Raw genomic sequence first — 13,808 nt, 5'->3', positions numbered from 1 at the left:
AGATCTCTATTCATCAAAATCAAACAGCTAACCTACAACTTGACTGCTTAGCAAAGTCCCCCATCCAGCGGCCAACGCTGTAGGTGCAGCTCAGGCCCCTGACCCAGAGCATGGTTCTGCTGGGTGCAGGACCTATGACCCATGCATTGAATGGCAGATCACAAGGGAACTATTAAGTGCAGCTCATCTAAACATGTTTGAGGAAGAAGAAGTGACAGATTAATAGCTCATGGATAAGCTGCTGCCACAAAAATGGCACTGATATGATATACAAGGAGGGTCTTAGTAGCTTGTACGTATCACCTAGTCAGCCAGTGCATGGCACATCTTACTGATCCAGTTACTGTAGCTTAATATACTACTAATTTTTATGAAAAGGAGACGAGAATCTAGTTAGACCCTCAGTAATACAATGAAGAAAGTCTGAATAGCATTTCAAGGAGTACAAGGAGAACACTCCAATACTTTTGAGCAGGCCCCAAAGCTTTCTAGACACAGCTCAAGCCATAAATGTACCACTGCAGACAATGCAAAGCAAAGCTTTTAAAAAACCATCACAGAAAGAGGTTCCATAGGTAAAACAAAACAGCAAAACAAAACAGGATACAGCATGTCTTTCAGAGAGAAATGCATTCCATATGCAAAAATGTAAAGTACATTGAGAAAACATGCCACATCTGGCATGTATGTTCGTAACAGATCCCACTCACCCCCAGGCACTTACTCAGTAGTTACGTTTGAGGTTTCTCTGAACATTCACAGTCTTCTGGCCTCAGCACTTTGGGTGCCAGTAGGTCCTGGCTTGACACTGGGGCTCATTAGTGCTTGCAAGTCCATCACCACATATATTGTGTGGCACTAGCCCTGTGTAAGCCCAGACAGAATCAAAAGCTTCTGTAGGAAATCAGTTAAGATACTCAAACATGAATGCTATTGATATCGCAGTGGAAAATAGTCTTTATTATTAAAAAGAATAAACTCCTTCAAGAGGAGTCAGATGAATACAAAAGCATTTATGATTTTAATAATTTGATTCTGACACAATTAGGCAACAAGTTACCAAAACTTTTCACTTGTTACAAGTAACTTGAGTTCCTTACAACTATCAGCCTCGTTACTTACTACCCACGTAGCTTTTCCTCTCAGCAAATCCAGAAATAAGGGACAATAAAGTGTTCCTCCAAAAGCTGGTCATGGAGGGACCAATTATCATCCCTACAGAACCTCCTAACAAGATCAGCAGATGCGCAGTACCACATACGCAATTCCACATCTAGATTCTGATACGTTGTTCTGTAAGGAGCACTACTTTGGAAAGAGATGCAAATCAGTGTCCCCGAAACCAGTACAAGAAAGTAAACCAAGAACTTTCATAATACATAGCCTATATTTGCCAATAACTTTTCTTATTCTTTACCTTTTAGTACTGTCAAGGCAGAAAGGGATGAGAAAGGGGTCACAGAAATTCACGTTCAAAATCAAAGTCTCCTCATGGGACAGCATGTAGAACAAAACTCCTTTTTTCCTTATCAGTAAGCACATGTGCTGCTGGTTTCATATTCTCGTATAACTGAAAATTTGGACAAGTTATACTTTCATACAAGTAAAAAGGTAACAAATCTGCTGGCACTGACTTAGTAACCCCCACTTAACAAAACAATACACAAACTTATTTGAAGTACCAGCGCTTCATAACATCTAGTCCATGCTTCTCTTCACATTTTCTTTGGTTACACAGAGAAACTTCTTTACTAACTTCAGAGTACAGGTTCAGCATTCTTGTGAAGCTCCTGGAACAAAGGAAGCAAGTTATATCAGTTACTCTGGGGGGTAACAACTCCTGCTTAAGCCCAAAGCCTGGACATTTGCATCATTCTCCTACCAAGGAGCCACCAGAAGAAAAACTGTAAACCATGAAGTTTCTTCCCAAAGGCTAGAATTTGGAGGAGAGGAGGGGCAGTTTGCAGGAGGGGGGATACGTGGCTTTATGGTCTATCAATCTGCTAAGATTTCAGCTGTAATCTTTTCTGGGGCAACAAAGAAAGTAAAGGAAATATATCATGCTTCATCTCTTCTTTACACTCTCAGCAATACTTCGTATTTGTTGACACAGTATCTGAGGGGAAAAAAAAAACAACTTTTCTGTGCTCCTCATACCTCCTAATGGATACTTGCATGGTTATTATTTAAGACAGAAAAGTAAACTAGAAGCACTCTGTGTCCTGCAGTTCTCCACTCTCCTGCATACTTGTACTTTATCAGGGCTATTGTTCACCAAATTTCTCAGCTAGTGTCAGAGAGTGGCACACTAAAGCAGTTTGCTTAAAATACACAAACGAAAAACCACAACCACCTTTGACCATAGGTAAGGTAGGGACACAAATACGGGTGTTCGCTATGAACTGAACAGAATTAAACTTAGTGCTACTATCCCCTCAATTCATCCTTCCCCAATATATGTTCTTGATCTATATTGGCAACATATACAGATTTTCCTCTGAATATTTAGCCAATGAGTCTTCAACTGATTGCTGTAAATACCTTTGAAGCTCTTCATCCACTTCCTGAGACACTTCTTTAAGCTCTTTCAGTATGCTAAATGCTTTTGTACTTTCTTCCGAGTAGCTTGGTGTAAGTTCTGTCAGAAGCTCCTCTGAGATCTTTAACTGTTTTCGCAGTTCTTCTACAATAGGAGACGTTAAAGATACTATTAAAAAATGCAAAGTGGCATAAGTTAATACAAGATTACATAATAACTGCAGTAACTACAGAGACAAGTGAATTAGAAGATGGAAACCTACTGTTTGTTCAGCTTTCACAAACACACCATGAGAAAACTGTGAAAGCCAAATTATTTTTAGCTATTGTGACCAGCAAGAGGCTATTAAAATGGCTAATCAAGCTCTCATTTAGAGTATGTCAAAGATTTTTATGACAAATGCAAGAGAAAGAACAAGTTTTAAACATTCAAAATTTCCTGTTGTTCTGGTTTCATCTGGGGTAGAAGTAATTGTCTTCCTAGTAGGTGGTGCAGTGCTGTGTTTTGGCTTTAATCTCAGAATAGTGCTGATAACATACCGATAGTTAAGTCGTTGCCAAGAATCTCTTTTCTTACCCACCAGCAGTTTAAAACTGTAACTCTTTGTCCAGACTTCAATACAAACCACAAGTACTAATTCATTAACAAACATTCTCTGATTCTAGACAACACACGATGCATTCAAGCACTAGTTCTGCAAGAAACATGTGCAAGTGTACCCCTCTAACAGAGAAATAAGAGATAACAGTACTTCAGCAACTTTCTTACTTCATCAGGAAGAAAGGAGGAGGAAAGCCATGAATACAGTTAAAAGCAAGTCTGATGAATCAAATTTTCATACCAAGGTATTTTTGCATATCTCCTTCTATGTGAATATTCTTTATGGGTAATTCATGTCTAGTGGCATCCAGGGAAACTGCAAATCTTTTATACCTCTCCTGAAGTTCTTCACAAACAGGAAGAAGGGAAGAAAGTAAATCCATCTGAAAAAGACATGAGGAACCAACATTTCTTCAAAAGCAAACACAGGTTCAGTTCTGAAAATTAAATCTCAAAAGAACTTTGTTATTCATTAGCAACTTGCTTTCTTACAACCAGGCCAGACCTACTGCTGTCCGGCATCTAAATAGAAGACAAATAAAGATGTTCACTTCTCGTCTCAGGGCTAGCACCTCAGCTCTAGACACAACTGTGTAACTGCAGGATGCTCATGGGGCTTATGATACTCCCATCTCCTATGCACCAGCTGCAGACTGCTCTGACAATCAGTGTTTGCCTATTGCATGCCTGACAGTTCTAAATTCTCCTGACTATCCAAGAGGGACAGCAAAACAAGGACAAAGGCATTTGCTTAGGTTACTAGAGAGCGTTACATGCCACAACAGGAAGTACATATGTATTCTGTTTAAGATGCATAAAATTGTACCCCAGCAGGCCACAGAAGCACAGATACCTCCCCTGAATAAAGGGAACAAAGCTCACCTCATAAGTGAGCTTGTTTAAATATAGGAGAAGCATAAATTGTAATAAAGCCTACCTGTTTGTCTAATGCATCATTAAGTTTCTGCTCTCTTTCTTGAAGTAGAATGTCACGCTTCAACTCACAGAGCTTCTTATGTTCTCTCTCCTTTTCTTCATACAACATTAACAAGTTTTTTTCTGCTTCTTTCTCCAGCTTGGCAAGGTTTTTTTCTGCCTATTACATCCAAAAAATATTCACAGCTAAATTAATACTATATCCAGGTTAATTAACACACTCTGAATAAACAAATGTAAGCCGTGGCCCAGGTCAAAGAGCTTCAGTTACTGAACTGGAGACCTCATGCAATGAGCACAGTATGTTATCCCCGCCATCTTCTTCCCCCACCCCGCAAATGTTTTTTGTAAAGGAGAAGTGTACTTGTACAACACTGAGCGAACAAAGTCACTGCTACAACCTTGAACTCCAAACGCTTTTCTGGCATTCCCAAAACTTCTGTGCATCCCTACCTCATGAAGGACCAGCAAAAGCTTAACAAACCGACGTTGGATTCACTCTAAGAGTTTTCAAAGCAAGTCATATAATTTTATAACCATCAACACAGAAAGTCTCAAAATGCAGCTTTTAAGGCACAGACAAGAAGTTAAACAATTCCTGAATATCAAGTTCTTCTACCTGAAACACCAAATACTTGACTGAATCTCACCTTTAGTCTTAGGTAAGTTAAAAGCAGTGTCTGAGATTCCAGTTCTTCTATTACATCATCAGGATCACTTTCCTTCGAAAAAGAACAGAATATACTAGATCAATTTTGGTATTTAAACAATTACATATTCAAATAAATTACTGAAAGTCCATTTTGTGCCCAGAATCATCATCAACAACCGTCAGCTCAGTGAAAACAGTTTGTTTTTTTTTAAAACAAGTTGTTAATTAAATATACCTCTTTGTTCCACCACTTTTCAAAGCATTTTCAGCAGGTAACACTGGTAGAGAACTTGAAGTTTCAGTGCTAGGTTGAATGAGATGCCTAAACAAGGCACCTCAAATTAGACTGAATGAACATTAGTGATCTGTGCAAAAATGTCAGAAAATATTTAAAGATAATAAGAATACAAAAAGAAGCCAGTTGAGGGGATGCTACAACTGGAGCAGATTCTTTACCACAGGAAATGTAAGCAAAGCTTCAGACAGCATTAGAGCACCTTATAAGCAACGCAAACATCGCTATCAGTAGAAAAGACTTATCCTCTGACTTTAGGTCATCCCAGGATAATCATCCCAGTTGTTATCAAAATTAAAGACAAAATCTTCATTTCATGCATTTCAAAATACATGTGCTTAACAAATGAAAGCAGTGACTCACCTCTGCTTCAAAGTTTTGACGTGTACCTTTTTTGTGACGAGGTTCTGAATCAGAAGGCTTTTTGCGCGTGCTTTTATCTGAATCATAACAGAAAAGTTATTGCTCTCTTCTACCAAGGTATATACAATGGGTTAACATATGTCCTGGGCTCAGCAGTAACAGTTATTTTTCTCCTTCCTAGTAGCTGGTGCAGTGCCAGGGAACAAATATTCAGAGTACTTTGTCCTTTAATATTCAATTGTAAACAAAAAGAACACACAAAAGATATTTAAAACTGAAGTTAATTTAAACCCTGGAGGTCTTAATACCTCCACTTAAAGACACTTGAAACAACATTAGTCTTATTTAACAAAATCTTTTTGTGAATATAGAAGAATACAAGGGTTACTTATCACAAGTTACAGCACATGCAGCAAAAATAATAAAACAAGGAACTGAGCAGAAGTGGAAGCTTACCACTAACAGCTGAAAGATCTATGTCCGGCAGATCAGCTTTAGCCTCATCTAGTAAAGTGGACTGCAAGTAACATTTCTCAAAACTACCTTTATTTAATGAGCTGGAGGCAACACCTGTAGAAAGAAGTTGTTATCAAACTAAAAGAATTAGAACAGGCTCGGCACAAATTCACAGTTCCATATTCTTTCAGTAACGTGGCAACCTTACACAAGTTTTTACGCATGTACTTTATATGCATCATTAGCATACTCCCTCTCTTACACAGAGATAACTTAGTGCAGGCTGTTGTCTTAAACACAGGTCAACAACACTCAGATGTTAAGAGGGAACAATGTTATTTCTTCAGGATATTTCAAGACAAGGCCTTGCAGAAAGCTTTTTGCAACCCAAAGAAATAAAAACTGTTTTGCAGACAGGAATTTTTCAGCCCTTTACACTGGGTTTATTGAAAATACTAAATTTTAAAAAAGCAGAGCAATGGTGAGGGCATAGTAAAAGAGCAGTTCAAAGCCATAGGCAGAAGGCATGAGAGGTGCTTATTTTAGACAATCAAATGATGCAATTCCAGATCCGGACAAGAGTTTAATGCACTTGAGTTTACCCCTCTTAATCCCACATCAAATTAATTAATTCAGATAACTGACAGCAGTGCAGTTAATACAAAATACGATCTCTTAGCAACATTTTAGAGTTGGTAAGAGTTCCACAGGTTAGAAATACAAATTCACAAAAGAACAGCTTTGAAACTCTGGTAAAACCTACCAGCAGGAGTTCTACATTTCCGAGAAGAAACTGTTCTTGCTGTAACTGCAGATGACGGTTTAGAAGTGGACTTTGCTGAAGCACCCTGACAATCAAGAAACAGATAAGACTGAACTGTACACTGTGACTGCAATCTGCACTGTGTCTTACCCCCCACTTGAATGCTGACAATAAACAACTATAATCCCACGGCTGTTTAGTGCTTTACAAGTCATCTGAGCACTGTCCCAAATTCCCACCCCACTCTGCATCTCCGCATCATCCCATAACTCCCTCATAACCCCAGCAGTCTGGCTGCCACACGTCCGAGCCGCCCTCATCGTTTCCACCCCTTCGCTGAACAGCACCTAAGCTCACCAGGGAGGAATCCAAATGCCTCTGGGAGTCCTTCTTGACGTCCTTCTTCTCGTACTGCAGGTAGCGAGACTTCACGATTCTTCCTCCTGAAGGAGCAAAGAGAGCTCAGGCGGGATCACCTCAGCTTCCCGCCTCAGCCGGAGCGGGATCACCTCAGCTTCCCGCCTCAGCCGGAGCGGGATCACCTCAGCTTCCCGCCTCAGCCGGAGCGGGATCACCTCAGCTTCCCGCCTCAGCCGGAGCGGGATCACCTCAGCTTCCCGCCTCAGCCGGAGCGGGATCACCTCAGCTTCCCGCCTCAGCCGGAGCGGGCCCACCTCAGCTTCCCGCCTCAGCCGGAGCGGGCTCACCCTCTCGCTCACCTTTCCTCTTTGTCTTGGGCTCTCCTCCGCCTGCCACAGCAGCCCCGGGGCCGCTCCCGCCGGCGGACATCCTGCAGGGGCGGAGCGGGAGCCGCCAACAGCGGCAACGGGCCGCTCCTTCCCGCCTCCGCCGCGTTCGAACGGTGGCGCGCGAGCAGCGCCGGCCGCGCTCCGGCTCCGACAGCGCACCCCCTGTCGGGGCGGAAGAATAGAACCAGCCTCCGAGCCGCAGGTGGGGGGGTCACAACGGGGCCCAAACCTTCCCCAGACCCTCGGAGAGAGGAGGCTGCTCTCTGCAGCGGCGGTGGGGATGCCGGGGCTCCTAGAAATGGCTGGAGAAAGGCGGTGAGCACCGCAACCAGCCCCTGCACCACAGCGGGACGCCCCCCCCCAGCAGCACCGTGAGGTGACGCTCCCAGCACTGCGGTTCTTCGGCTTTCACCCAAATCCGCCCGCTCTTGCTCCTCGCTTCCTACCTCAGAAAACACCCGGCGAGCACCGGCTCCCTCTGTGGGAAGCTGCAGACGGAGCAGGGCCAAGCCGAGCACCGACGGCCTCAGCCCCGGAGCGACGCTTCGCGTTTCCCGCCCCGGAGCCGCCCGCCCTGAGCGCGGCGCTTGCGCTATGTGCACGCCGAGCTGAATGGGAGCCGCCCTGCCTCCCCCGGTACCCGGAAGTGGCGGAGCGGGGCCTGTGGCGGGAGGCGGTGCTGGTCGCCAGCGCTTCACCCACCGGCTGAGGTAAAGGGCGGCGGAGCGCGACCCCGTGCCCCCGCTGGGCGCCCTCTCGTCCTCCTTCCTTTCCTTCTTTCCTCTTTCTCCTTTTCTATGGGCGATTGAGCTCTGTAGAGGAGCCACTTCAGCGGGACCGGGTCTCCCCCCGAACCTGGGCGCTGTGAGGCGGGCGGAGGAGTCCCGTGTGTGTGGAGAGGGATCGGGGGGTGTCTGGCGGGCGGGAGCTGCGGGGCTCTGCCGCTTCCCTTAGGAGCCTGGGGCCGGGAGCCGTGCCCCGGGGCGGCGGGCGCTGGAGAGGGCGCTGCTTGGGGCCGGGAGCCGTGCCCCGGGGCGGCGGGCGCTGGAGAGGGCGCTGCTTGGGGCCGGGAGCCGTGCCCCGGGGCGGCGGGCGCTGGAGAGGGCGCTGCTTGGGGCGGGGGGGCGCGGGCTGGAGCTGAGGGGGCTCCTCACGACCGGGGGCGGGCAGCGGCTTGGCTGCTCGCTCGTTTTGCATCTGACGTTGGACGTGCCCGAGGGGAAGGAGCGCTCCGCGCCGCCCGCCGGTGCCTCCCGTCTCTCGGGCGATGTGAACTGCCATCGCCCGTTACTGATCTTCAGCGCGCAGCGTTCTGCAGTTTCATGGGATGTCTCTAGGTCTCGGTGTGAGCAGCCTGTGAGCTCTCGTACGAATATCTCAGCATCTTTCAAAAAAACCCGCTGGGTTCTTTTGTTTCTTTTGTTTTATCTTTGGGCAACTCTTGACAATATCAGTGTCGCTAGTGCATTGAGGGCGTGCTTTATCACGGTGACCATCGCTGCCTAGCAGATACATGTCTGTAGCTCTGTCCTGGTAGTGCTGCGTCTTTTGGGTAAGTTCGGTTTTGCAATCTCTGAAAAGTAAAACTTGTGCAAGAAGGGAACATCTCTTTGTAATGTGGTTATAGACTAAAAGTAGCAGAGTCCTGTCCTGCTTCATGACTGTTGTGACCACACAGTTGGTACAGGTATGTGTAATCCTAATACAAGATGACTTCCCAGCCTTGTTTTTTGTTACCTCATGAGTATTTCGGCAAATTCTTACCAAGCTTTGTTTGCAAGTCCTGTTTGTGTAAAGTGAGAAGTAGCTTGGATGTAAAGGAGTTCGGTATTCTTTGATTTCACCTTCTAGAAATGGGTGGCAGTGTAGCAAAGGGCTGGAGATGATCTCAGGCTTCTGGCAAATACAATTAGCCTTTCAAAGATGTCATCAGCATCCTCCCACATTGCGCCTAGAGGTGGATTGGTATCGGTTTGTCTACAGAGATGTTTGCAAATAAGAGCTTGTCATGGGTAATTAGAAGCTCTCTGATTCCTGGTCTGGTAGCTAGAATATATGGCTGAAGTACTTGCCCTAAAGTAACAGTGAGGTAATCCTGCATTCCGGTATAGTGTATTGGTGTCACACCCCTCAAGTTTTAGTAAGTCTTTGGTGTCTTTTACTCAGAGTCTTGTCAGGAACAAGTCCACTTGATGTAGGGGAAGCAATATGGGGAACTTCTAATGCACGTATGTATTCATATTGGCTGCAAGATTCATTGAGGCTCTTTTCTGAAAAGAGTGAATCTTTGTTCTTTGTCTTTGAACTACGATGAGATTTTTCTACCTTCTCTGCAGTTAAGTCCAGAAACATTGTGCTTTCCAGGATGATGCATCTAAGGCCATTTCCTTAACCATTAGCGTTTACTTATTAGCATAAAATTCAGGAGTTAAATGCAGTAATGTGACCCAACTGTTTTTGTAGAACTGTACTTACTTGGGTTGTTTGGGATTTCTTTGATGGTTGTTTTGGGTTGGCTTGTTTTTTTGCCCTGCTTGAACGTTTGTCTCAACAAAAGCTTTTTCAGCAGTTGAGTGTTGCAGTTTCTGCAGTAACAGGGCAGCTATCTGTGCAAACGGATAGCCTAATCAGTAGGAAAAAAGACCATAGGTTTGTGGGGTTTGGTGGAACCCAAAATGAACATAGAACTGAATAATTTAGGAAGAGTTAAATGCAGCTGATAAAAAATTGAAACGAGCTTCACTTAGAAGCTAATGCTTTGTACAGACTGAGTTTTCTGACAAATAATGATTCAAACATTAGGCCTCTTGAATAATCCTGTGTATGAATAACTGTTTGACTCATAGGCACATAGTTCAGTATTGCTTCAGCTACATACGGCCTTTCCTTAACTGGATGGTCAAATACCATGATTTGTGTATCAGGGGCATTGAAAAAGAAAACATTCCTGAAAGACGCGACAGTATGAGCTATCTCAACAGTCAAGGAGAAGAGTGAAAAATCATGATGCAAAAGTAAGTTTGTGGTTCGGTACTTTTTTTGTGACTCTGAAGGCATTTATTCATCACATTTCCAAGAAACAAGACCTATTAGCAAGGAGAAGTAAAGCCTGAAATGCTGATAAGGATTTATTTTTTTTCAATAGCCAGCTATTTTAACAGATGATCTGCCTTCTGAAAGGACCGGGAGTGTCTTTATTTCAGAAAATGAAAGTTCAGAGATTTTGTCTCTAGTATATCATGTTTTCTTGATGTATCAAATGACTTGAGTGGGGCTTGCAGAGTTGCTTTTATCTAGGCTTTATTGTGTTGTTTGTGTCTCATTACAAAATGAAACTCAATGCAGATCCTAGAAAAATATGTTACTCCTTTAAACACCAGCAAGGCTTAACAATAAAAGTGTTTAAACCTGAAGTTTCTGAAGAAAATTTCTTATCAGTGTAAATGCAGCCTTAGACCAGTGAAATTTTTACTACAAAAAATGGTAGTATAGTCTCCAAGGTTCTTCTGGCTTATGTTCTTAGCCTCTAACACTCTCAGTTGTTTTCCCTTCATTCCTTGTTTTCTCGACAGAGCCACATTTTCATTTCCTCTGAATCATGCTCAAGCGTACATCTGTAACTCTGATATCATACCTTTTGTAAGGTAATAACATGTTATAGATCTTTAATGTCGCCAGAAGCGTGATAAGGTGTCCTTGTCTTGAGGTTAAATTGTGCATCTGAGTCATCAAGAGGAAGTAGAGGTCTGTATCTTGGGTGGTTCAAGGGTGTAGATTGGGATTGGGGTCTCAAGGGCCAGAGGGAACGGAGAGAAGGTAAAGAGGAACTGCTTGTAATGAAGGTAATTTCTTTGACTTTTTCCTGTGTTATGTTGCATTACTTACATTGCAGTCCAGCTTCTCCTTTGTTACGAAGTCTGTGGCAGTAACTTCTCTGCTAGGGTTGATTACAAACAGTAGTAACAAATGTGTTGTAGATTTGCATGCTCCATTCAGAACCACTCCTTTTGGAGTAGAGAAAGCCAAGAACTTTTAGTTAAACCAAGGATCTGAAGTTCAGTCCAACGGAACTTTTTATGACCAAGAAAAATACCGAAGTGTTAACAGAATTGAGCAATTTTGAGGTAGTGTCCACGAATGTCTGGAATACTGGAGAAGAAAGAAATAACATTAATTATGCTCAACAGCAACTGTATGTCCTTGTGACAGGAGATAAGAGTTGAGGCCTTTGCCTTCCCTGTAATGCAGTTAATTGTGAAAACAAACTTTAGAGTGTCTTTGTAGCCTGTTTTGCTGGAAATTCCTTGCTTTGGAAATCAAAGATATTAACAGCTAAAAGTTTTTGAAGTTGCTTTTTCAATTTGACAGACACAAGGTCTCTTTTAGGAATGGTCATAGGCAATTCTGGTATTCCAGAAGATGAGAGGTACTGGAGGATTAGATCAGGCACTTTGTGGTGTGTTTCTACTTTTGTGTTGAAAATGACTTGAACAATGGGAGAAGCTTGGATCATTCCGTTTGAGGAATGCAGCGCTGGAAATGTACATGAAAATATGAAGAACTAGAATATTCTGAAGCTCATCCTCACCAATTTTGCTGTAATGGTAGCTTTCCCTTTTTAGCTTTGCTATGATTCATTGACTAAATATGTGGCTTCAAATTATAGCCTTATTTAAACTAAACAGATACCCTGTGCTGATTGGGGTGAAATTCTCTTCTGGACTTTTACCACATTATTAAGTGCATGATGTTGGCTTTAATGCATATTAAAAATTAACTGGCTTGATAGAGACTTGCAAAAACTTACTTATTTTCTTAAGCAAATGAAAGTATTAATTGATATGTAATATGAAAAGAAATATGTCATTAGACTGTTGCCTTTATAAGCTTATTATGTTGGTGCTATTAACAAATATGCTGTAGATCTTAAGAAGGATGGGGTAGGGGAAGGTAACAAAACCCTGAAAAGAGGTTTTAGATGGGTTAGAATTCTTCCATTTTTCTAGTCCTGTTGGAATTACCCTTCTAGGACAGTCAAGTAAAGGTGGCCTCTGATACCTCATGTTTAAGTTGGCCTAGTGTTATTTCAGATTTACTTGTCTTCAATCTCACTTGAAATACAAGTACCTTAAATTGTGTCTGTTACACTGGCACAAAGAAACCACTGTCTCAGGGGTGCAAATCATATATCACTATATCCTTTAACACACTAATCCCCTGCAGCTGTTGCCACTCATGCCCACAGAATTAATACAGTGCAACTTCGTGAATAAAAGGGTAAAAAGCTTTGCATGTCAAACTTTTTTGACTCTGCTTGCCCAGCTTGCCTAACTCTCTTTGCATCTGTAAAACAGGGCTATGGTGAAAAATGCTTTGCTGTGTTTTGTAGATGCTGATGGCTGTCCTTAGTAAATTCTAAGTACTGTGAAGATATATTTCTTGTGCTTCAAAAGGCTTCTGAAAAGTAAAACATTTTAAGGAAACCAGGAAGGAGTCTGAATGTGAAGTCTAAAATTAGTTGATGTGCACCTAGTGACAGCTTCTGCCTCCCACTTAATTAGAGTATTTAATAACTCTAATGCACAGCTGTGTGTTTTCCCATGCATTGAAAAGGAGCTTCTTATAAGAAAGAAATGGAAGTAACTTTGCAGAATTTCTGTCTACAGTGGTGGTGAAGCTGCTGTTTTCCCAAGTTTGCTGTTTTGCATGCTGACCAGTATGGTTTCATTATTACCTTCTACTCTTGTATTTCTCCTTTTTCTTCCAGTGTTCTGTGCACCTGAAGTCAGGCTTGTGCTTCCTCCATGTGCCAAATTACACTGAATAAATATTTCAATTGCTTAAAAGTTTTCTAAATAATTAGAGATCAGAAAATGAGAAGGAATCATTGTAATCGTCGGTTCAGACTACTCTTGACATTAGTAAGAGGGTGGTATCTTATTCACTTCTCTGATTCACAGGCATATCTGTAACTCAGGACTGGCTGATCTTTAGCAGTCAGGCCTCAGTGTTAGCGTCAGTTCAGGTTCTCCAGTGCAGTGGAGCCTTCTGGTGTTTTGTGTTACCCTGAGTTTGTCTAGTTCTGAATTCCAGCCACTGGCTTGTGTTGTAGCTTTGTCCTCCAGACTGATGATTGTTACCGAACTCTAGTTCCCTATGCAAGGACTTAAACTGATAACAGTCTCCTCTGGGTGTTTCTCATAGACAAAGCTTCTAGAGTATTTTGCAGTAAGGTATTTTCCAACAGATTAGTTGCTGTTGTTGCTGCTCTTATCTCAGGTTCTTAACTGAATTTCAGATATCTTCTAGATACAGTATTGGTCACATACCTTCTAAGTATGAGGGTAACAGGGCTGCCTAACAAAATATTCAGTATTTATCTGGGGAATACATTCACTGTCATGCTTGTGGTGTTATATTAGAATAACCATATTGAAATGATTACTTGCTCTGAT

At 42.8% G+C, this 13,808-nt stretch overlaps 2 protein-coding genes across 9 annotated transcripts in view; one reads left to right on the top strand and one right to left on the bottom strand.

Annotated features, from left to right (window-relative positions):
- Nucleotides 1-941: 941 nt before the first annotated feature.
- On the bottom strand, nucleotides 942-7,408 carry HAUS8 (HAUS augmin like complex subunit 8). Its single transcript, XM_062618684.1, has 10 exons — nucleotides 7,324-7,408; nucleotides 6,962-7,047; nucleotides 6,605-6,689; nucleotides 5,842-5,955; nucleotides 5,386-5,462; nucleotides 4,726-4,797; nucleotides 4,077-4,235; nucleotides 3,381-3,522; nucleotides 2,542-2,683; nucleotides 942-1,790 (listed from the first exon to the last, which is right to left on the bottom strand). Exons 1-10 carry the CDS (start codon nucleotides 7,391-7,393, stop codon nucleotides 1,670-1,672), a joined length of 1,068 nt encoding a protein of 355 aa, XP_062474668.1. The 5' UTR covers nucleotides 7,394-7,408; the 3' UTR covers nucleotides 942-1,669.
- A 524-nt stretch (nucleotides 7,409-7,932) lies between these two features.
- The window catches only part of MYO9B (myosin IXB), a 42,096-nt gene continuing 36,220 nt past the window's right edge, over nucleotides 7,933-13,808 (top strand). For 4 of the 8 annotated variants that reach the window (XM_062618648.1, XM_062618651.1, XM_062618654.1 and 1 more), the window contains exon 1: nucleotides 7,933-8,063. The gene's annotated coding sequence lies outside the window, so the exon portion shown is untranslated. Of the gene's footprint in view, nucleotides 8,064-8,685; nucleotides 8,710-13,808 lie in introns of those variants that run through there. The other 4 variants (XM_062618653.1, XM_062618652.1, XM_062618650.1 and 1 more) reach the window with 2 other exon arrangements.

The sequence above is a fragment of the Pezoporus occidentalis genome, unplaced genomic scaffold (genome assembly GCF_034315485.1).
Source record: "Pezoporus occidentalis ecotype Australia unplaced genomic scaffold, CSIRO_AGI_Poc_V1 ctg202, whole genome shotgun sequence".
Taxonomy (NCBI): Eukaryota; Metazoa; Chordata; class Aves; order Psittaciformes; family Psittacidae; genus Pezoporus; species Pezoporus occidentalis.
Note: the sequence above shows the minus strand (reverse complement) of the source record. Positions and strands in the feature narration are given on the sequence as shown.

Excerpts from the sequence above, each read along its gene's own strand:
- HAUS8 (XM_062618684.1), bottom strand. The coding sequence starts at position 7,393 with ATGTCCGCCGGCGGGAGCGGCCCCGGGGCTGCTGTGGCAGGCGGAGGA. Across the intron at positions 5,463-5,841 it reads AGATCTTTCAGCTGTTAGTG|ATAAAAGCACGCGCAAAAAG; the intron begins GTAAGCTTCCAC and ends GTTATGATTCAG. Across the intron at positions 2,684-3,380 it reads AGATATGCAAAAATACCTTG|AAGAACTGCGAAAACAGTTA; the intron begins GTATGAAAATTT and ends CTCCTATTGTAG.